The sequence below is a fragment of the Rana temporaria genome, chromosome 9 (genome assembly GCF_905171775.1).
Source record: "Rana temporaria chromosome 9, aRanTem1.1, whole genome shotgun sequence".
Lineage (NCBI taxonomy): Eukaryota > Metazoa > Chordata > Amphibia > Anura > Ranidae > Rana > Rana temporaria.
Genome location: NC_053497.1, coordinates 36,611,260 through 36,635,562, shown reverse-complemented (window position 1 = coordinate 36,635,562; position 24,303 = coordinate 36,611,260). Strand labels below are relative to the sequence as shown.

General features: G+C 46.6%; 1 protein-coding gene across 1 annotated transcript; it reads right to left on the bottom strand.

The window, feature by feature from the left end:
- Nucleotides 1–5,459: 5,459 nt before the first annotated feature.
- Nucleotides 5,460–17,415, bottom strand: MIA (MIA SH3 domain containing). Its single transcript, XM_040323176.1, has 4 exons — nucleotides 17,230–17,415; nucleotides 13,722–13,855; nucleotides 12,156–12,266; nucleotides 5,460–5,627 (listed from the first exon to the last, which is right to left on the bottom strand). The coding sequence occupies exons 1-4, from the start codon at nucleotides 17,342–17,344 to the stop codon at nucleotides 5,604–5,606; spliced, it is 384 nt and encodes a 127-aa protein (XP_040179110.1). The 5' UTR covers nucleotides 17,345–17,415; the 3' UTR covers nucleotides 5,460–5,603.
- Nucleotides 17,416–24,303: the final 6,888 nt, after the last annotated feature.

Sequence of the window (24,303 nt, the reverse complement as noted above, 5' to 3'; positions counted from 1 at the left end):
GCGGGCCGCCTTCTCCCATAGAACAACGAGGACAACGAGAAAATAGAGAACATGTTCTCTATTTTCTCGTCGAGTTCCTCGGCGGCTCCATCGAGCCAAAACTGTACAGACGACAGAGTTTCTCGGCAGAATCCGGGTTTTGACCGAGTTTCTCTGTGAATTCTGCCGAGAAACTCTGTCGTGTGTACGAGGCCTGACAGAACTTGAGCTGTTTTGCAAAGAATGGGCAAAAATGTCTCTCTCTAGATGTGCAAAGCTGGTAGAGACATCCCCAAAAAGACTTGCAGCTGTAATTGCAGGGAAAGGAGATTCTACAAAGTATTGACTCCGGGGGGCGCTATACAAATGCACTCCACACTTTTCACATATTTATTTGTAAAAAAAAAATGAAAACCATTTATCATTTTCCTTCCACTTCATAATGATGTGCCACTTTGTGTTGGCCTATCACATAAAATAGATTTCCGTTTTTGGTTGTAACATGACAAAATGGCAAGGGGTATGAATACTTTTTCATGGCGCTGTATAACATTTTTGCTTCAACAACACATATACTGGTGTAAACTAATGTAAAATAATTACGTTTTTACGCATTTGTCATCCATTTTTGTGACGGTGAGGACGCTCGTGTGAAATGACCCTTATTGTGAATGCTGATTAATACTTTAAACGATATGTAAGCAGGCCCGTCGCTACAGGACAGGCAAAACGAACAATTGCTTGGGGCCCCGAGCTGGCCTGGGGCCCCCAACTTCCCCCTCCCAGGCTGTAGCGTGGCTTCCTTCCACCAGGAGTCCTGTCAGTCTGACCAGGTACCGCGCGTGGTACAGGAGATTCAGTTTCCTGTTCCCGGCCAGACTGACAGGAAGTGCACACTTAGTGCTAACTTCCTTTCAGTCCAGCCGGGAAGACAGGAAACTGAATCTCATGTACCACGCGCGGTACCCGGCACTATCTGATAGGGGACTGTGGAAGAGGCAGGAGGAGCTCGGCCACGCTACAGCGGCAGCCTACAGGGAAGAACGGGAGGTAACAATAGAAAAAGAAATTAGTGTAGCGTTAACAATGGCTTTGCATGCGGGGAGGGGGGGGGGTGCTTGGGGGCCCCCATTTTTCTTGGGGCCCCCAAATTCCTTCAAACGGCCCTGTATGTAAGCTACCCAAATAACATATGGTGGCATCTAGTCTTCAACGATCACACAGTGTTTTAGTTGTGTGCATGTGATCGTTACTATATGTTCTTGTGTAGCTCATACCATAAGGGGGCTTTTGTTACTTTTGTTCAGTGAACAGCTATCCCTCATAGCATTTCAGTTGAGCTAATAATTAGCCATGTAGCTTTAGCCTTATTCACAACTGACCTATATGTCTATAGCAGTGGTCGCCAAACTGCGGCCCTCGGCCAGATGCAGCCCTTTGCTTGCATTTATCTAGCCCTTTGGGCACTATTCCTCCCATTGACATCAACAATGCAGCATCATTTATTTCACTGACACCACAATGGGAGATAATTCCTCAGAATAACACCAATGCTGTCACTGATACCAACAGTGTGGTCTTATTCCTCCAGCTGATAACAATGATGGGGCATTAATCCTGATCTTACCACAGTCGCTATATATTTTTATTTTTTTATATCCAAGAGTCACAGTCCAGCCCACCTAAAGGGACAATAACCGCTTGCCGACCATCGCACGACGATATACGTCGGCAGAATGGCACGGGCAGGCAGATGGACGTATATATATATATATATATATATATATATATATATATATATATATATATATCCCCTTTAAGAAGCGGCATTGTGGACGCTCGCGAGCTCCGTGACTTCGACCATGGGTCCTGCGGACTCGACGTCCGTGTGGGTTTCCCGTGATCGTCTCAAGGTGGGGAAGAACAGGGAAATTCTGATGTAAACAAGCATTTTCCCAGCCTTCCTAGTGACAGGACACTGATCACAGCTTCCTGTAATCGGAAGCGGTGATCAGTGTCATGTCACACACAGCCCGTCCCCCCTACAGTTAGAAGCACTCCCTGGGACACACTTAACCCCTTCAGTGCTACCTAGTGGTTAACCCCTTCACTGCCAGTGTCATTTTCACAGTAATCCGTGCATTTGTATAGCACTGATCACTGTAAAAATGACAATGGTCCCAAAAATGTGTCCGCCATAAAGTCGCAGTCACAATAAAAATTGCAGATCGCCGCCATTACTAATAAAAAAAAAATAATAAAAATGCCACAAAACTATCCCCTATTCTGTAGATGCTATAACTTTTGCGCAAACTAGTCAATATACGCTTATTGTATGTATCGGCCTGAACTGTGGAAAAAAATTTTTTTTTATAGATTTTTGGGGGATATTTATTATAGCAAAAAGTAAAAAATATTGCATTTTTTTTTTTCAAAATTGTCGCTCTATTTTTGTTTGTAGCGCAAAAAATAAAAACCGCAGAGGTGATCAAATACCACCAAAAGGAAGCTCTATTTGTGGGGGGAAAAGGACGTAAATTTAGTTTGGGAGCCACGTCGCACGACAGCGCAATAGTCAGTTAAAGCGGCGCAGTGCCGAATCGCAAAAAGTGCTCTGGTCTTTGGCCCTTCGAAATAGTCCAGGGCTTAAGTGGTTAAACCTTTGTTTAGAAAGTTTGGAGACCCCTGATCTATAGGGTCAACTATTTACCACCTATGGATCAGCCCAGCAGGCAAAGCTTTATATTCCTTCTAATTTATATGAATAATATTGGTGCCATCTGGTGGTGAAAGTTAGCCATTACAATGACCAGAAGGAAATGGCAAAACGTTGTCTTGGATTGATGACAAGGACGTTTTTTTCTCTCCTCCTACAGTATTTTGCATTAGCAAATTACCTGACATCCTAAGAACCAGTCAATGGATGAAAAACATCCACACAAATTATTATATTAGTAATGCAATAGCGGCTAAGTGATTAGTACTCCAGCCTTGCTGCAGCCTGGGTTTAATTCCCACCAAGGACACGGTGTGGAGTTGTTGAGGTTGATTTATTAAAGGTCAAAGGCTCCTCCGTCTCATAGCAAAGTACATTTTTGCTTTGCAAAATGTTTGGCTTAGTAAATAAGGTGAAGCGCAGAAGCAGTGCTCACTTTAACCACTTCCATACCAGGCACTTACGCACCTTCCTGCCCAAGCCAATTTTCAGCTTTCAGCACTGTCGCACTTTGAATGACAATTGCGCGGTCGTGCTACACTGGACCCAAACAATTTTTTTATCATTTTGTTCCCACAAATAGAGATTTCTTTTGGTGGTATTTGATTATCTCTGCGGTTTTTATTTTTTGCGCTATAAACAAAAGAAGAGCGACAATTAAAAAAAAAAAACACAATATTTAGTTTAGGCCGATACGTATTCTTCTACATATTTTTGGTAAAAAAAAAATCGCAGTAATCATATATTGATTGGTTTGCGCAAAAGTTATAGCGTCTACAAAATAGGTGATAGATTTATGGCATTTTTATTTTATTAATTTTTTTTACTAGTATTGGCGGCGATTTGCGATTTTTTTACTGTCACCGTGACATTGCGGCAAACACATCGGACACTTTTGACACATTTTTGGGACCATTCACATTTATACAGCGATTAATGCTATAAATATGCATTGATTACTGTGTAAATGTGACTGGCAGGGAAGGGGTTAACCACTAGGGGATGTTGAAGGGGTTAATATGTTCCCTAAGATGTGTTATAACTGTAGGGGGGAGGGGACTCTCAAGGGGAGGAGACCGATGTGTGTTCCTCTGTACTGGGAACACACATTGGTCTCCTCACCGCTGACAGGAGGTGGATCTGTGTGTTTACACACACAGATCCACACTCTTGCCGTGATTTACGACAATCGCGGGCAATCGCGGCCACCGGGCACCCGCGCCGGGTCACGAGCGTCGCCGCGGGGGCGCGCGCCCTAGATCGCCGGGAACGCAGGACGTCACATGACGTTCACCCAGATCGAGGAGGGGTTCCTGCCGCCGTCATTTCACAATGTGGTTAAATACCATGTGCAATGGAAATACCAGAAAAAGGATAATTCCCAGCATGATTAGATGATTAAATTGAAGACAGTTTCACCGTATTCACAAAACTAAGTTAAAGTGGAGTTTCCATAAAAAAAAAAAAAAAATATTGCATTAATGTGCATATAATACCCTAAAAAAAAAAAAAAAACATTTGAATATTTTTACTCACCTGGAAATACCTGTTGCTGTGCGGTCTTCTGAATCACCTTGGTTTGTGTCGTCATCTCCCTCGGCTCCTCAGCGCGCTAATGCTCCTGGGATAATATACTACAACTACTAGTTGAGGTCCACACAAAAAGTGAACCTCCGCTTTTCAAAACCCTCCCCCCCTCCGGTGTCACATTCGGCACCTTTCAGGGGGGAGTGCGGTGCGGATACTTGTATAATACAGGAATTTGCACCCACTTCCGGGCATAGATAGCCGCAGAATCTGCGGGTATCTACCCCACTTCCCGTCCCCCTTCCGCTGTGTTCTGGGAAGTGCACAGTTCCCAGAACACAGCAGGGACCGGTGAAAGACATTCAGCGTGACTCGCGCATGCGCCGTAGGGAGCCGGGCAGTGACGTCGCAACGCTTCACTTCCTGATTCCTTCACTGAGGATGGCGGCGGGGGCAGCCGAGAGATTGCTCCCAGCATCGCGGGCACCCTGGACAGGTAAATACCCATTTATTAAAAGTCAGCAGCTGCAGTATTTGTAGCTGCTGGCTGCTAATATTTTTATTTTAGGTGGACCTCCGCTTTAAGTTTAGTAATTCAACTCCAAAGAGTCAGAGCTGTATAAATGAGTAAAAAATAATAAATACGAACCCCCCCCCCCCCTCTGTGACCTTTATTAGGTTTTGAAGCATTATGCCGCATACACACCATCATTTTATGTGATGAAAAAAAACGACATTTTCTGTGAAGTAAAAAACGACGTTTTTGAAACTTCAATTTTCAAAGACGAAGTTGCCTACACACCATCGTTTTTCGCACAATGTTCTAGCAAAGCGAGGTTACGTTCACCACGTTTTTCCATTGAAGCTCGCTTCATAACTAGCTTCTGGGCATGCGCGGGTGTAAAAACGTTGTTTTAAACGACGTTTTTTGCTACACACGGTCAATTTCTGTGAAGTAAAAAACGACGTTTTGTAAAACGACACATAAAATTGAAGCATGCTTAAATTTTTTTTTTGTCGTTTTTCAGAAGACATAAAACGACGTTTTCCCCCACACACGGTCATTTAAAGTGACGTTTTTCAAAACGTAGTTTTTTTTCATCACATAAAGTGATGGTGTGTACGCGGCATTAGGAATTATTCCCATATTATCTCCCTACATTTCCCCCCCAGAACAAAGCATCAGCAATATTCCTCCAGCAAGTGTTTTCTATACCAAATACAAAGTGACAAGATATGAATACAGCATACATAGCATTCTTTATTGAAGGGAAGAAGAAGCAGCACATGTGCAGATAGAAGGTCCTCTCCTCCGCACTCGGCCCAGCCTATCACACAGCACACGGTGTACAGGACGGGTCACAGGTCACAGGAAGTCCGATCACTGGCACAGGAAATCCCATTGCTGGAAGAAATAACACATGAGATACAAAGCATGCACCACAGATCATTTCCTGAGGTCGAAGATCAGAGCTATTTTCTGATGTTACAACTCCTATGGCTCATGGTCCCCAACAGACCTTAAAGAATATCAGGGGCCGGATTCAGATACATTGGAGTATCTTTCGGCGTGGCGTAACGTATCTCAGATACGTTACGCCGCCGTAAATTAGGGCGCAAGTTCCGTATGCAGAAAAAACTTGCGCCCTTAGTTACGGCGGCGTAACGTCTGTGGTCCAGCGTAAGCCCGCCTAATTCAAATGGGGATGATGTGGGCGTGTTTTATCTAAATGAATGGTGACCCTGCGTATTTTACAATTTTTACGAACGGCGCATGCGCCGTTCGTGAAAGAAACCCAGTGCGCATGCACAAAATTACGCCGCAAATCGTCATTGCTTTAGACGTGAACGTAACTTACGTACAGCCCTATTCGCGAACGACTTACGCAAACGACGTAAAATTTTCAAAACATGGCGCGGGAACGACGTCCATACTTAACATTAGCTACGCCTCATATAGCAGGGGTAACTTTACGCCGGAAAAAGCCTAACGCAAACGACGTAACAAAATGCGCCGGGCGGACTTACGTTTCTGAATCGGCGTATCTACCCAATTAGCATTTTCATTGCGTAAATATACGGAAGCGCCACCTAGCGGCCAGCGTAAATATGCAGTCTAAGATACGACGGTGTAAGACACTTACGCCGGTTGGATCTCAGGGAAATTCTGGCGTATCTAGCTTTCTGAATACAGAAAGAAGATACGCAGGCGCTTCGTAGCACTTACGCGGCGTATCAATCGATATGCCGGCGTAAAAGCTATCTGAATCCGGGCCCTACTTTTTTTTTTTTTCATTTTGGATAGAGTAGGGAGGGTTAAAATTGCAGTCAGTTTACAAAAGTACATTTTTTTTGCCATCTGTGTCTCATTAGGGAGGTTTGCTTCACTTCCTGTCCTGTAGGCTCAGCTGGAAGTGATATATTTCCAATGTGAGGGCAATCTCTTCTTCGCACTATTGTAGTTTTGCGGCCCGTGTTTGCGTGGGCACGGCAGCCCAATCATCTGAATGGGCTGATGTGCCTGCGTTTCCCGCAGAAAAAAAAAACGGTTCATGCACTATTTTTGAAATGCAGCAGCTGAGAAATCGCATTGGTGCAAAAATGTCCCTCCATTTCCAGCGCCCAAAAATGCGTTGTGGTTTGAGATGCGTGGGGTGCCATTAGGAATGAATGCCAGCTCTGCACTTTTTAAACATCAGTGCGTTTTGACTGCAAGCAGTTGCTGGTGCGGGCGTTGCTTCAAATCCCACACCCGCAATAGTGTGAACTAGGCCTTAGACCAGGTATTCTGGTCCGTGTTCGTGTCCGTGTTCTGGTTTAATACAGCCCCTGGTAATTTGGATATACTGGGCCAGATTCTCATAGAATCAGCGGCGGCGTAGTGTAAGCCATTTACACCACACCACCGCAATTTACTGGAGCAAGTGCCATATTCGCAAAGCACTTGCTCCGTAATTTGCGGCGGCGTAGTGTAAATGGCCCGGCATATGGCCGCGTATTTCAAAGGGGGCGGCTTGTATTCAAATTAAGCGCGCCCCGCGCTGATCGAACTGCGCATGCGCCGGCCGTAAAAATAGCCCAGTGCGCATGCTCCAGCTCACGAAGGAAAACGTCAACGACGCCGACGTGAGCGTCATTGACGTAAAGTCGTATTCGCGAACGACTTAGTAAAACTACGTAACCAACGGAAAAAGACGACGCTGACCCAACGCCATACTTAACATGGCATACGGTGAACTGGCGTAAGGTTTACCCCTCATATAGCAGGGGTAACCTTACTCTTACGAAAACGACATAAACGACGACGAGGCGGAGCAAATTCGTTCGGGAATCGGCGTATCAGGCTCATTTGCATAGTAAAATGAGAAATGAATGTAAACGCCACCTAGCGGCCAGCGTCGAATTACATCTAAGATCCGACGGTGTAAGTGACTTACACCTGTCGGATCTACGCTGTATCTATGCGTAAATGATTCTAGGAATCATACGCATAGACACCCGGGGCCAAAAACAGAGATACGACGATGTATCTTGAGATACACCGTCGTATCTCTTCTGAGAATCTGGCCCACTGTATATATCTTTTGTGGCCCCCAACGAATCCCCGAGCGACGCACGGCACTCTGGGATTTGTTGGGGGGCCACAAAAGATATATACTGTATTTATAGTTTAGTTCAGAGGGGGCGGAATGAGTGAAGTCAGAATTCATGCAGGAGAATCTCCTATTTACTGGGCGGCCTCTGTAATAGAAAGTCCCGTCTCCTGGGCTGTCATTGGATGACTTCTGTTTATCATAGGAGGCGGGACTTTGTATTAAAGAGGCCAACGAGTAAACAGGAGATTCTCCTGTATGTAATCTGGTGTCGCTCGTCCCGCCCCCCTTCCTGTCCCCTTTCAAGGCTGCAGATGGGCATGGATCAGGCTGCACTGATGGCAATGGTGAGGCTGCATTCATGGCACATGTGAGGCTGCATTGATGTCAATGGTGAGGCTGCATTTATGCCAATGGTGAGGCTGCATTTATGCCAATGGTGGGGCTGCATTCATGGCAATGGTGAGGCTGCATTGATGTCAATGGTGAGGCCGCATTGATGTCAATGGTGAGGCTGCATTGATGTCAATGGTGAGGCTGCATTGATGTCAATGGTGAGGCCGCATTGATGTCAATGGTGAGGCTGCATTCATGGCAATGATGAGGCTACAGATGGGCACTGATTAGGCTGCATTCATGGGCACTGACCCTTATTTTGCTTCATATTCTTTATTTAAAATGTATGTTTTTTCCCATCTTAAATTAAAGGTGCGTGTTATACGCCTGAAAAACTGACAGGCGGACTTGATCTGACAGCCCGTGTGAAAGAGGCCTAATTTTCAAAGCTTAAAGCGGAGCTCCACCCATATAAAAGTCAGCAGCTACAAAAAGTGTAGCTGCTGACTTTTAATAATAGAACCCTCGCCTGCCCCACGGTCCAGCGATGCGGGCGAACAAAGCCCTGCTTCTCTCCCCCTCCTCTCCATGATGCCGACATTCTGACTGTGGGCGCTCAGCTGGGGCTTCACAGCCGGGCACGCACTGCCTATGTGTGAGCCGCGAGCTGTGATTGGTCTGGCAATCTTCTGAGACCTGTGACGTGTCCCAGAAGATTGCACAGAGGGAGGGGGAGAGGTGAACTTCCTTCTAGCGCCGCAGACCCCCGGGAGGAAGTGGGAGCTGGATGCCTCTCAAAAGAGGGTATCCGCTCCCCCCCCCCCCAAAAAAAAATGACATGCCAAATGTCAGGGGGTCACCTTCACTTAAAGCGGATGTGCCACTAAAACAATATATTAAAAGCTAGCAGCTACAAATACTGCAGCTGCTGACTTTTAATATAAGGACACTTACCTGTCCTGGAGTCCAGCGGTGATCGCAGCAGAGGATGAGCCGATCGCTCGTCTCCCTGCTGCTCCCCCCTCCATCCACGGTGAGGGAACCAGGAAGTGAAGCGCTGCGGCTTCACTGCCCGGTTCCCTACGGCGCATGCGCGAGTCGCGCTGCGCCCGCCGATTGGCTCACACGCTGTGTGCTGGGAGCCGAGTGTTCCCAGCACACAACGGGCGACAGACGGGATGTGACGGAATGCCCGTCTTTCGCCCGTAGCGTGTGGCCGGAAGTGGGTGCAAATACCTGTCTTTAGACAGGTGTCTGCACCCCCCTCCCCCCTGAAAGGTGTCAAATGTGACACCGGAGGGGGGGAGGGTTCCGATCAGCGGGACTCCACTTTAGGGTGGAGGACCGCTTTAAAACGGAAGTTCCATTTTAGGGTGGAACTCCACTTTAAGGCCCCGTCTTGCGGATTCCGCTTCCGAGGGCGCCTTTTCCCTCTGGGTATTGTGTTTCTGCTTTCAGTTCCAGTGACGCCATCCACACATGCCAGCGGGTCCGGCATGGAACACACTGTAGTCTTCGATTTACGGCAATGATGGTCTGCGTCCTTTCCTGGATTTCCCTAATTCGATCATAGTGATCTATCAGTGCCAGAGCCATCCCCACAGCCAGCGTGGTAACGTTGCGACCATACAATTTATGAATTATGTACTGTTTTTAATTATTTCTTTGACTAAAATTGTCAGCAAGCTTATCTGAGAGTACAGTATATGTGGTTTATTGTAGCCACCATTCACCATTTCTCAGTTCAGCTTCTGAGCGATGTCCTCAGTATTTGTCCTCAGTATAACTCAATATACGCTTATTGGGATTTTTTTACCAAAAATATGCAGCAGAATATATATTGGCCTAAACTTATGAAATGTTTTTTTTTTTTTGTAATCACTTAAGACCTGGACCTTTATGCAGGTAAAGGACCCGGCCAGTTTTTGTGATTCGGCACTGCGTCGCTTTAACTGACAATTGCGCGGTCGTGCAATGTGGCTCCCAAACAAAATTGGCGTCCTTTTTTTCCCACAAATAGAGCTTTCTTTTGGTGGTATTTGATCACCTCTGCGGTTTTTATTTTTTGCGCTATAAACAAAAATAGAGCAACAATTTTGAAAAAAAAACAATACTTTTTACTTTTTGCTATAATAAATATCCCCAAAAAAGATATAAAAAAAACATTTTTTTTCCTCAGTTTAGGCCGATACGTATTCTTCTACCTATTTTTGGTAAAAAAAATCGCAATAAGCCTTTATCGATTGGTTTGCGCAAAATTTATAGCGTTTACAAAATAGGAGATAGTTTTATTGCATTTTTATTAATATTTTTTTTTTTTACTACTAATGGTCGGCGATCAACTATTTTTTTGTGACCGCGACATTATGTCGGACACATCGGACAATTTTGACACATTTTTGGGACCATTGTCATTTTCACAGCAAAAAATGCTATAAAAATGCATTGTTTACTGTGAAAATGACAATTGCAGTTTGGGAGTTAACCACTAGGGGGCGCCTTTAGGGGTTAAGTGTAACCTCATATGTATTTCTAACTGTAGGGGGGCGGGGCTGGACATGTGATGTCATTGATCGTGTTTCCCTATAACAGGGAACAGACGATCAATGACACTGCCACAACAAAGAACAGGGAAGGTGTGTTTACACACACCTCTCCCCGTTCTTCAGCTCCGGAGGGCCGATCGCGGGACACCGGCGGCGATCGGGTCTCGCAGCCACGGAGCTTCGGACCGGGTCGCGTGCACGCGCCGACGCGAACACACGGCTGGGCTTAAAGGGCCACGTACAGGTACGTGGATGTGCCCAGCCGTGCCATTCTGCCGACGTATATCTGCGTGAAGGGGTCCTTAAGTGGTTAATTGAATGTGTTTTATAGAAGAGGGGTGGACATCTATTGACGGCCTCCAGGAAAAGTAGATCCGCGTTGTAGCTGTCATTCGGCTATAGCGCGGATCGGCAGTGGTTAATGAACATCTTAACCACTTGCTTACTGGGCACATATACCCCCCTCCTGCCCAGGTGAAATTTCAGCTTCTGGCACTGCATCGTTTTAACTGACAATTGCGTGGCCGTGCGACGTGGCTCCCAAACAAAATTGACGTCCTTTTTTCCCCACATATAGAGCTTTCTTTTGGTGGTATTTGATCGCCTGTGCGGTTTTTATTTTTTGCGCTGTAAACCAAAAAGTGCGACAATTTAAAAAAAAAAATACAATATTTTTTACTTGTTGCTATAATAAATAGCCCAATTTAAAAAAAAAAAACACATTTTTTTTCTCAGTTTAGGCCGATACGTATTCTTCTACATATTTTTGGTAAAAAAAAACAAAAAACGCAATAAGCGCAAAAGTTATAGCGCCTACAAAATAGGGGACAGAATTATTATTTTTTATTATTTTTTTTTACTAGAAATGGCGGCCATCTGCGATTTTTATTGGGACTGCAACGTTAATGGCGGACACATTGGACACTTTTGACACATTTTTGGCGCCATTCACATTTATACAGCGATCAGTGCTATAAATATTCACTAATTACTGTATAAATGTGACTGGCATTGAAGGGGTGAGGAAGGGGTTAAATATGTTCCCTGCATAGTGTTCTAACTGTAGGTGGGGGGGTTGACTGGAGGGGGGGTGACCGATCTGTGTCCCTATGTACAAGGGACACAGATCGGTCTCCTCTCCAGAGACAGGACGCTGTCTCTGTGTGAGCCGGCAATGAGAGATGAGATCAAATGTTTACATATGAGATCATCTCTCATTGGCCGCACAGATCGCATCGCAAACGGCCACTCTGGCCAACGCAGAAGTTCCCTGCTGCGCGCTCTGGAGCGCGCGCGGGGAACGCCCAAAGGGGCGGACGTCAATTGACGTCTAGTTGGATTTTGAGATCCGCGCTGTAGCCGTCATTTGACTATAGCGCGGGTCTCAGGAGGTTAACAATAGTTTGGACAGTCTTGTCGTTTTTGGCATTGCACAGTTTCAGAACAAATATAACTCACATTGGTTTTGACTTCCACTTTTCCAGGCATCAGATAATGTTCTTCTTGTACGATAGAGCTTGGGAAATAACCCAGTCTTGCTGTATACTCCCCGTATTCATCTCCTTGTACCTGTAGAATACAGCACAGGTTAAGCTCCTCTCTGCTTTTCTGTATTTATCAACCATTCTCAACCAGGGTTCCTCCAGAGGTTGCTAGGGCTTCCTTGAGCTGTGGCTGATTGACCTCCCATATGAGGATCAACACCACCTAGCAAAGCCCGAGGGCCAGATGGGGCCCTTTGCTTGCCTTTATCCGGCCCTTAGGGCACTACACCTCCCACTGACACCAAAGATGGAGCAATATTCATACCATTTACAATATTCTTCTCACTGACACTAACGATAAGGATTATTATTCTTCTCACCAATACCAAAACTCTTCATTTAGGCTGCATTCACACCTGAGCGTTTTGTCGCCTGAAGCGCGACGCTAAAAAACGCTAGAGGGGAAAAAATACATTATTCCCTATGGAGATGGTTCACATCTCCACTCCAAATCGCCTGATGCCGAAGTTCCGGACCCTTTTTTGTCGCGCGAATCGGGCGGGTTTGGGCTTTTTTGAGCGTTTCTATTTCCCATAGAAAGTAATGGAAACGCTCGATTCAAGCGACTAGCGCCACAACGAGCGTTTGCTACGGGCCTTTTGTCGCTTTAATCAATAGAACATTTCACCCAGGCAGAAGATAAAAGAAATCTACCAACATAGCAACAAGTGATGAAAAGATGATCATTTTTCCTATTGGCTAAAATAAAAAACGTCGGACGACGCTGTATGCAAACGCGCAAATAAGCATGACAAAACGCGCAAAAAAGCATGACAAAACGCTGGAAAAAACGACCGAACGACCTACGCTCAGGTGTGAATGCAGCCTAATACTTTCACTACTAATCCCGCTAATACCAATGATAGGGCACTATTCCTCCCACGGATACCAACAATGGGGTACTATACCCCCCACTAATACCAAAGATGGGGCACCATTTCTCCCACTGACACAGGTGGGGTTATGTCATTTTTATTACCCTCTCCCTCACCAAGTCTGAGGCATTTTGTACACCCAGTGGTCCCAATCTGCCCCTCCTAAAGTCTGAAGGACAATAAACTATCCCTTTGCTTAGGCCCCTTTCACATCGGCACGTTTTTCAGGCGGTTTAGCGCTAAAAATAGCGCTGCTATACCGCCTGAAAAAATCGTGCCCTGCAGTCTTCAGTGTGAAAGCCCGAAGGCTTTCACACTGGAGCGTTGCGCTAGCAGGACCACTCCAAAAGTCCTGCTAGCCGCATCTTTGGAGCGGTCTAGGAGCGGGGTGTATACCGTTCCTTCCCATTGAAATCACTGGGAAACCGTGGTAATACCAGAGGTGCATTGCTGGCGGTATTAACCCTTTTTCGGCCGAATATCCCGGTAAATACGACGGTACAGCGGCACTAAAAATCGCTATACCGCCAGCGGACCTCCCCTTCCCCGTGTGAAAGGGGCCTTAGAAAGTTTGGAGACACCTTTATTAGAGCAGTGATACTCACACTGCCCAGCCAGAAGAGGCGCCCTCTGCCCTTTAGCTTGGAGTAGATATACAGCGTTTGTCCACGTCTAATTGGGATAAAACGGCAGTCTTGGGGGGTGTAGTCAGACAGAGCTACCCCAATAGAAATGGGATCTATCAAAGGGATAAAAAAAAGTCATGAGCTGAAATACAGTACAAGCCGTAAACAATGCCTGCTAATAGAACTTACAGTGGTAGGTACGTGCTAAGCATGGATCGCAGAGCTCTAATGCCCCGTACACACGATCGGAAATTCCGCCAGCAAAAATCCGATGTGAGCTTTTGAACGGAAATTCCGTTTTGCTGTCGGAATTTCCACCAGCAAAAGATTGAGAGCTGGTTGTGAAATTTTCAGACGGGAAAAAATTCCTATCGGAAAATCTGATCGTCAGTAGCAATTTGACGCATGCTCGGAAGCATTGAACTTCAGTCGTGTTGCTCGGAAGCATTGAACTTCAGTAGTGTTGTACGTCACCGCATTCTTGACGGACGGAACTTTTGTGTGACCGTGTGTATGCAAGCCAAGCCTGAGCGTAATTCTGTCGGGAAAACAAGGTTTTTTCTACCACTGTCAGTTTGGGAGTTAACCACAGGGGGCGCTGATCGGGTTATGTGTGACCTCGTGTGTGTTTACAACTGTAGGGGGGTGTGGCTGTAAGTGTGACATCATCGATTATGTATCCCTATAAAAGGGATCACACGATCGATGACGCCGCCACAAAGTGGATGTAAACCCTCACATGTATCCCGTGAAGTGATTGGGCTCAGGTAATACACAGAGATGAAACAAATCCTTCTACATAATTTGTATCTGTCTATATGCAGTCTTCACCTCTCTACATTCTTTCAAAGTGTTGAATTTATAAAGCTCATTTAAGATTTCAGAAAAAAGGGACGGAGAGCTGAAATTACAATCTGCAAAGCTCAATTCTGAGTTCTGAGAGCTGATTGGAGGGCAGAGACATACCTCCCTGCACACAGCACACGGGAACAGAGGCTGTTAAATCCACAGAAAATTTTAAAGCCTGCCATCCAACATTTTTCAGGGGAAAATCCGACACCAATTGTCCCATGGAGTGTACAAACGATCGGATTTTTCGCCAACAGCCTGTCATCACACACTTTCCGTCTGAAAATCCAATCGTGTGTACGAGGCTTGAGGGATTGGTCACCAATATTACCTGTGATCTCCCTTAACCACTTGAGACCCGCGCTATTGACAAAAGACGTCAACAGCGCGGTTCTCAGGTGCCAAGTGGACGTCTTTGGACGTCATTGCCGCCGCATAGCTGGGGAGCCGATGCGTGTACCTGGCGGCCGCGATGCACGCGATCGTCGGTAACACAACAGGGACGTGGAGCTCTGTGTGTAAACACAGAGCTCCACGTGCTGTCAGAGGAGAGGAGACCGATCTGTGTCTCTTGTACATAGGGACACAGCATCGGTCACCTCTGCCAGTCACCCCCCTCCCCCCACACAGTTAGAACACACCCAGGCTACACATTTAACCCCTTCCTCACCCCCTAGTGTTAACCCCTTCACTGCCAGTCACATTTATACAGTAATTAGTGCATTTTTATAGCACTGATCGCTGTATAAATGTGAATGGGTTTATGTGCCCAGTAAGCAAGTGGTTAAAGCAATATTGAAGGCTATTTTTAGGCCATTCATTTTTAGGCTATTCATGGCCAAATATATTGGCACCCCTGCATTGTTCAGACAATGCACCACTTTGCCCAGAAAATTACAATCACAAATGTTTAGGTATTCTCATGTTTATTTTCTTTGTTTGTATTGGTATGACACAAAAAAAGTGGAGAAACAAAAAGCCAAATCTGACACATTTCACGCAAAACTTCAAATGGACTGGACAAAATTATTGGCACCCTCAATTTATTATCTGGTAGCACACCCCTTGGAAAAAATAACTGAAATCAATGGCTTCCTGTAACAATTAATGAGTTTCTTACACCTCTCTACTGAAATTTTGGACCACTATTCTTTCGCCAACTGTTCCAGATCTCTCGGATTGGAAGGGTTCCCTTTCCCTTGAGATCTCCCCACAGGTGCTCTATGGGATTTAGATCTGGACTCATTGCTGGCCAGTTCAGTACTCTAGCGCTTTGTCTTAGGCCCCGTACACACGAGGAGACATGTCCGATAAAAACGGTCCGCGGACCGTTTTCATCGGACATGTCTCCTGGGAGCTTTTGGTCTGATGTGTGTACACACCATCAGACCAAAATCCCCGCGGACAGAGAACGCGGTGACGTAGAAGACACCGACGTTCTCAAACATGGAAGTGCAATGCTTCCACGCATGCGTCGAATCAATTCAACGCATGCGCAGGATTTCGGGACGCTGGTTACACGTCATAACCAGCGGACATGTCCGATTAGGTGTACTAACCAATCGGACATGTCCGACGGACATGTTTCCAGCGGACAAGTTTCTTAGATTGCTAAGAAACTTTTGTCCGCTGGAAACCTGTCCTGCTAGGCTGTACACACGATCGGACATGTCCACAGAAACTGGTCCGCGGACCAGTTTCAGCGGACATGTTCGACCGTGTGTACGCGGCCTTAAACCATTTCCGGGTGTTTTTTGACCTGTGGTTTGGGTCATTGTCCTGCTGTAAGACCCACGATCTCTGATGGAGACCCAACTTTCTGACACACGGCCCTACATTGCACCCCAGAAATCTACAAGCCGACACCTACAAAGGCTGCTGGACCTTGTAGTTTTTCATTCACATGACACTGTGAATGAGTGACATGGGTGGACAGAGCCCCGCTCAGCCACGTTTTTTTTTTTTTAATTGAGACAGTTAGCCGGGAGAGGGGAGTTGTGAGATCCCTGCTAGCTGTCAGATCAGGGATGTGCAGGGACTGGTCCTTTCGTAACATGCTGAATGTCACCTGAATATAGGTATAACATGTAATATGCTTCCTCCCCAGCAAGTTGTTGAGTGGCACAGTAGTGACATGCCCAAATCTCATTAGACTAGCAGGCAAGGCAGCTGTGCCTTAGATGATCTAATGCTGCAGATAAGTTCTTCTGTCTGTAACTACACACCGTAATGCGAGGCTTTCTTCCTGGTGTGGAGAAAGCCTCTTGAGGGGGGAGGGGGCGAGCAGGCAAGTCAGGACACTCTCTACTTTGCAGATAGAGAAAGGAGCTGTGTGTTAGTGGGTGTCCTGACACTCCTGCTCGCACCCTCAAGAGGATTTCTCCACACCAGGGAGAAAGCCTCGCATTACGGTGTGTAGTTAAAGACAGAAGAACAGGAAGTGAGGATTTCTCAGAAGAAATAAGGACATTTAAAAGCAAAATGGAAGGATGAGGTAAGTGAAGGAGGTTATTTAGGGAAACAAATGTTTTCCTTTACAACCCCTTTAAGGGGTGGGACAAGCATTCAAATTTGACAGGTATACGGGCATATATATGAAAATGTAATACCCAGATAATTGCATAAGCCCAGTACTTACGACTGCACTCCTCATCCGCACACAACTTCCGGTCAGCCAGCTTTGGCATTTTTCTGCTTCCTCCAGTAAGTCCGAACAGGACGCAAAGCAAAAGACATGGCAGCCTCCGATCCATGGTTCTCTCTTACCTCTGCATACTGCAAGCCTAGTCTCTGTACCAAACACTAGCACTAAAGAGAGCAGAATAACTGCTTCAAGTCGCCTCCCCACTGGATTTTTTATTATTTTTTAACATTCCAACCATACAACTTGGAAGAGTAGACACAGCTGGGCTTGTAGGGGGGGTAGAGTTCCGGTGTTAGGTGAAAAACAAACATAGTATAATAACCCTTTCCTGTGCAAATAATAAGGTTTATTCATCGAGGTACCACTAACGGCAATAGTGGTGTACAAAGCGCAGTAACACATGGCATCCACTTAGCTTTCAGGTCTCTATAGTCAGTAGAGTTAAAAGTTGGCTCCTGATTGGTAGCTGTGGGTTACAGCACTTTGCCAGTCACCAACGCTATTTGCACTTACTAAATAAGCATAATGCCGCGTACACACAACGGTTTTTCATGACGAGAAAAGTGCAATTGTTTTAATTGGTTGTGAGAAACGGTCGTGTGTACGCTTTAACGAGGGGGGAAAAACGTGCATGCTCAGAAGCAAGTTATGAGACAGGAAAATTAGCAAAAGCAGCCCAAAGGGTGGCGCCATTCGAATGGAACTTCCCCTTTATAGTGCCATCGTACATCACCTCGCTTTTTTTTTCACGAACGTGTGTATGCAAGGCAGGCTTGAGAGGAATCACGACAAATCACGTCGAGGAAAAACGTTGTTATGAAAGCTGAGTGTATGTAATGTACTTAACCACTTGCCGCCCGCCAATGACAAATTGACGTCGGCAAAGTGGTTGTAGAATCCTGACCGGACGTCATATGACGTCCTCAGGATTCTCAGCCGCTGCGCGCCCCCGGGGGCGCGCATCGCGGCGATCGTTGTTGCGGGGTGTCAGTCTGACACCCCGCAACACCGATCTCGGTAAAGAGTCTCTCACGGAGACTCTTTACCACGTGATCAGCCGTGTCCAACCACGGCTGATCACGATGTAAACAGGAAGAGCCGCCGACGGCTCTTCCTCACTCGCGTCTGACAGACGCGAGTAGAGGAGAGCAGATCGGCGGCTCTCCTGACAGGGGGGGTTCGCGCTGATTGTTTATCAGCGCAGCCCCCCCTCGGATCGCCACATGGACCACCAGGGAAGCCCACCCTGGACCACCAGGGAAGCGGGCAAAAAAAAAAAAAAAGTCTTAAAAAAAAAAAAAAAAAAGTCTTGAAAAAAAAAAAAAAAAGTCTGAAAAAAAAGCAATAAAAAAAGATGCCAATCAGTGCCCACAAATGGGCACTGATTGGCAACATGTGTAAATCAGTGCCGCCCCACAGTGTCCATCAGTGCCACACCACAGTGTCCATCAGTGCCACCCCACAGTGTCCATCAGTGCCACCCCACAGTGCCCATCCATGCCCAGTGCCCACCTATCAGTGCCCATCTGTGCCACCCATAATTATCCATCAGTGCCGCCCATGAGTGCCCATCTGTGCCACCTACGAGTGCCCAGTGCCGCCCATGAGTGCCCATCAGTGCCGCCCATGTGTGCCCATGAGTGCCACCCATGTGTGCCCATCAGTGCCGCCCATGTGTGCCCATCAGTGCCGCCCATGTGTGCCCATCAGTGCCGCCTATGTGTGCCCATCAGTGCCGCCTATGTGTGCCCATCAGTGCCGCATACCAGCGCCGCCAATCAGTGCCACCTCATCTGTGCCCGTCAGTACTACCTCATCGGTGCCCATCAGTGCCGCCATATCAGTGCCCGTAATTGAAAGAGAAATCTTACTTATTTACAAAAAAATTAACAGAAAAAAATAAAAATGTATTTTTTTTTCAAAATTTTCAGTCTTTTTTTAGTTGTTGCGCAAAAAAAAAAAATCGCAGAGGTGATCAAATACCACCAAAAGAAAGCTCTATTTGTGGGGAAAAAATGACGCCAATTTTGTTTGGGTACAGTGTAGCACGACCGCGCAATTGCCATTCAAAGTGCGACAGTGCTGAAAGCTGAAAATTGGCTTGGGCAGGAAGGTGCGTAGGTGCCCTGTATGGAAGTGGTTAAAGCGGGAGTTCACCCGAAAAAAAAACTTTAAGGCCCCGTACACACCACCGGATCTATCCGCTGGAATTGATCCACGGATCAGTTCCAGCGGATAAATCCGGTCGTCTGTACGGCCTAGCGGATATTTATCCGCGGACATTTCTCGGCCCGATCGATTTCAAGCGGATATAAATTTCTTAGCATGCTAAGAAATTTATCCGCTTGAATCGGGTCCAGCGGATTGATCCGGTGGTCTGTACAGACTCACCGGATCAATCCGTCCGCTCCCCTCACTCGCATGCGTCGTAATGATTCGACGCATGCGTGGAAGTACTTACCTTCCAGCGTCGCGCACGTCGCCGCGTCATCATCGCGGCGACGGCGCGACACGTCACCGCGGATGAATTCCGTGCGGATTTTGATCCGATGGTGAGTACAAGCCATCGGATCCAAATCTGGAGGAGGAATCTCCGCTGGAAACGGTCCGGCGGACTGTTTCCAGCGGAGATCCCCTCGTGTGTACGGGGCCTAACATTAGATTGGGCCTAATTACGGGAAGCAGAATCGGGTGTTTTGATTAAAATCAATGCAGTACTTGCCTTTTTTGAGATAGATGTTCTCCGCCGCTTCCGGGTATGGTCTTCGGGACTGGGCGTTCCTATTTGATTGACAGCCTTCCGACGGTCGCATACAGCGCGTCACGAGTTGCCGAACGTCGGTGCGGCGCTATATGGCGCCTGCGCACCGACGTTCGGCTACTTTCGGAAACTGATGACACGCTGTATGCGACGGTCGGAAGCCTGTCAATCAAATAGGAACGCCCAGTCCCGCAGCCCATACCCGGAAGCGGCGGAGAACATCTATCTCAAAAAAGGTAAGTACTGCATTGATTTTAATCAAAATACCCGATTCTACTTCCCGTAATTAGACCCAATCTAATGTTAAAAATTTATTTTTTTGGGTGAACCTCCACTTTAACAGACCAAAGCTGGTGATACACTGCTAAATTTCAGGCACTTGCTGAGCTAGGGGTGGTCCTTTCAGTCCCTACACTACCCCCAAGTCAATGTTTGTCTAAGGAGGCAATCCAAAAACTAAACGGTGCTTGTTTTCATTCGGATGCAAGCACTGTTCAGCGGCTGCTGAATACAATAGCTAGTTAACATTCCCCTATCCACACTGCTTAGCATGGATGAGAACAAAAAAATCAATGGCTGAACCTTTTCGGGTCACTAAAAAGCTCTACTTCCTCTGTACCTTGCCAAGGCACATCATTTGCAGCCAACTATTGGCTCCTGGGATATGGAGTCAGTGGGCAACCTGCAGTACGCAGAGTGCGCCGCACTTTGTTCACAAGATCGGAAAGTGTACGCTGGGTAGCCTGCTGCACCATTTCTCGGAGGAAACTCAGATGCCCACACTAAGGATGTAAGATCGCTGGATCCAGAGGGTACAGTTAGACAGTTAGTACAAATAAACAAATTTAAAAAAGAAACCGTCTTCATATGCAAATTTAGATTGCATGAGCTGCAACTATCAGAGGGGTCATTTAAAAAAAAAAGAAAAAAAAGGCCGGAGCTCCACTTTAAGAATTTGGACGAAGGGGGTAGGATGCTACCACTATGTGACTCTCATGGTCTACCTGGTCATCAGTGGCGGCTGGTGCTCAATTTTTTTTGGGGGGGGGGGCGCAAACAAACTAAAAAATACTGAAAAAAAAACATCAATTGCAGCCATTGTGCCCATCAAATGTAGCAATTGTACCCCATCAGAAGCAGCCACTTTTGCCCCAGAGGTCCCCAGGGCCCCGGATGGCAACCCCCCCTTTTTATTTATATTAAAAAAATTATATATTTTTTTTATTTTTTATTAAAGGGCCCGGAGGTCCACAGGATGGCTACCCCCCACTTCTGAATTCACTGCTCCCCCGCTTCTCAGTTCGCGGCAGCCCCCCCACTTCTCAATTTGAGGCGGCAGCACCCCCCCCCCCCCAGTTCTCTGCTCCAGGGGGCCCATGCCTGAAGCTGTGTAAGGAGCCCTATAATTCCTGATGGCGGCCCTGCTGCTAGGCGTCCAAAATTGGTGCCTGTGCCTTCAGCCAATCAGGTGACGGGTATTAGACCCGCGCTTCCTGACTGGCGAAGAGGCAGTTCAGTTTTAGAAAAGCAAATACTAATTTGCTTTTTTAACACATCTGGGTGGACTGCGAATGCAATGCTCTGCGCTCCGAGTCCACCTTTTTTGAAGCCTATTAGAGCCTATGGGGCAGATCCACAGAGAGAGTACGCCGGCGTATCTACTGATACGCCGGCGTACTTTCAAATTTCCCGTGTCGTATCGTTGTTTTGAATCCTCAAAACAAGATACGACGGCATCTGGGTTAGATCCGACGCGCGTACGGCTTCATACGCCTTCGGATCTAAGATTCAATTCTTCGGCGTCCGCTGGGTGTAGTTCTTGTTGTTTTCCGCGTCAAGTATGCAAATTTGCTATTTCCGACGATCCACGAACGTACGCGTGGCCGTCGCATTCTCTTACGTCGTCTCTAGTCGGCTTTTTCCGGCGTATAGTTAAAGCTGCTGTTTTGCGGAGTATAGTTAGACTTGCCATGTTAAGTATGGCCGTCGTTCCCGCGTTTCATTTGAATTTTTTATTTTTTTTGCGTAAGTCGTTCATGAATCGGGATGGACGTAATTTACGTCCAGGTCAAAACCAATGACGTCCTTGTGACGTAATTTTTAGCTCAATGCACAGCGGGAAATTTAGGGACGGCGCATGCGCAGTTCGTTCGGCGCAGGGACGCGCTTCATTTAAATTAAACACGCCCCCTACCCGCCCAACTTGAATTCCGCGCCATTACACCGCTTGAGATACACTACGCCGCCGTAACTTACGGCGCGGAATCTTTATGGATTCGAACCAAAGCCAGGTAAGGTAGCGTATCTCAGATACGATGCGCCGGGCAGATCTTTGTGAATCTGCCCCTAAGGCTCTAATCAGGTGCTTTAATTCAGGCGCCCAGCATCAGAAAAGGGGCCAGACGCCTGAATAGGGGGCGGCGGCCGTGGATAGATACATGCAATGCATGAACCTATCCATTAGTCATAGAGGGGGGTGGCGTGACAGAGTGGGTGGCACCACGGCTGGTCATACTAAAAATCCCTCCACATTGAGTACAACCTGCTGTTAAATACTATCCTTCATCCCAAATCCTGCGATATTCACTGTGCGCTCCTGCAAGGCTATTCTTTCAAGAAATTCCCTATGAAATCTTAGTGCCCATGCAGGCTGCAAAGAGAGGGGTGGAGTTTTTTTTGTTTTTTATTTTCCCCTTAAAAAGGATAACTAGCGTATTTCAGAGTTTGTTAGAATTATAAAGTTTACCTAGAAGTAATGTTTGCTGTTTTCATGAGGGTCTATCAAACATATTGGTGGGTTCTCCCTCTAGCGGCCTCCATGTATACACAGTGAGTAGTGTACCTCTGCATATTTACAGCCAGCCTGACAACAAAGAAGGGCTTGTGTGGTCTGCAAATGAACCTCCATAAATGTACATGTTGTGCCACATCTGAATCTCTTCTTAAAGTTGTGTGGTAGGGCATATACTGGTTATTAAGATATTTATATATTATAATAAAAAAAGCCTTTTAATTCTCTGGGTCACACTATCTGGAGGTAGCAGGGTTAATGTACAAATGATGGTATGGCAACAAGCTGGGCAAAGTCTTGTACCAAGTACCACATTCTACTGTATGGAGCAGAATACTGCAAAATAACACTACCATTTTTCTCTATACAGAGCACCTGGAGACTTCTCTGAAAATCGCTGTATGGCGAATGTTTGGAATGCCCCTCCCCAATGCTGGGACACTTCTTCCCAGATCAGGCACCTACAGCAATATGCATTATTACAAGTTTTACCTTTGCTTTCTAAACCGGTAGTGACATATTATTTAGGGACAAGTACAAGAAGGTAGGCATGTTACATAGTACAATTTGTTTGTACTTTAACTCCAAAAGGACATTAAAGCGCCCAAAAGAGCAAGTTCCGCTTTAAAGTGTTTGTTAACCTAAAAAAAAAAAACGGATCCTGTCCCTTTAAAGCATTTTATACTGTACAGTGCTTGTGCTGTGTAATTTGGCCCCATCCATCGCCTGAAATACCTGGCTGATCCTGCCAGTTTCTACCCTCCCCTCTGTAAACTGACCACTGTATATCATGGCTGCTGAGCCCTGACACCATGGTCAGTTTACATGCCTCCCTCATCCAGTGCTATCTGCAGCTCTCCTCCCCCCTCCCTGCCTGTCAGCTCCTGTGTCAGTGCCCGCCCCCTCCCTTCCTGCTGCTGTAATAACAATAATAATCTTATATAATCCTGCTTGTTTCTTAAATGGGTTGTAAAGGTTCATTTTTTATTTTCTAAATAGGTTCCTTTAAAGCGGGGGTTCACCCAAAAATAAACTATTTTACATTAGCTACATCCCTCCAGCACACTGCTAACATCTGCAGTATGCTGGGTCTGCTGTGGGCGGGCTGAGGCTCCCCTGTAGCTTCCTGCTCTGGTGTCGGCTCCAGTCCCTCCCAGGTCTGTTGGACTGAGGGGGGACGGGCTCCATTGAGTGGAGAGCCAAAAGCTCCAGAGCGCATGGAGCCGTCCGTAATCTCGCGGCGCCGGGTGATCCCATCATTCTTCTGCGGGATCGAGCGCAAACGGGGCAGACATATTGCAGCGGTATATGTGGTGAATATACGCTTGAACTGACTCTCCACACATGCTACATATGTTGTATCTGCCATATACTGACAGCCAGACAACCAGGTAGCCAGCCAGGGAAGGAAAGAGGAGAGAAGAGATCGTGGAGCCTATAGGGAATTTATTTCATTGCTGTGTGGTGGGTGCCTCTTGGAGTCCCATAACCTCCTCTACTTTGAGGGGATTGAAGG

Coding starts and splice junctions, on each gene's coding strand:
- MIA (XM_040323176.1), bottom strand. CDS start 17,344: ATGGATCGGAGGCTGCCATGTCTTTTGCTTTGCGTCCTGTTCGGACTT. Junction 13,856..17,229: donor TGCGGATGAGGAGTGCAGTC/GTAAGTACTGGG, acceptor TCCCTTTGATAG/ATCCCATTTCTATTGGGGTA. Junction 12,267..13,721: donor GCCTCTTCTGGCTGGGCAGT/GTGAGTATCACT, acceptor TGTATTCTACAG/GTACAAGGAGATGAATACGG.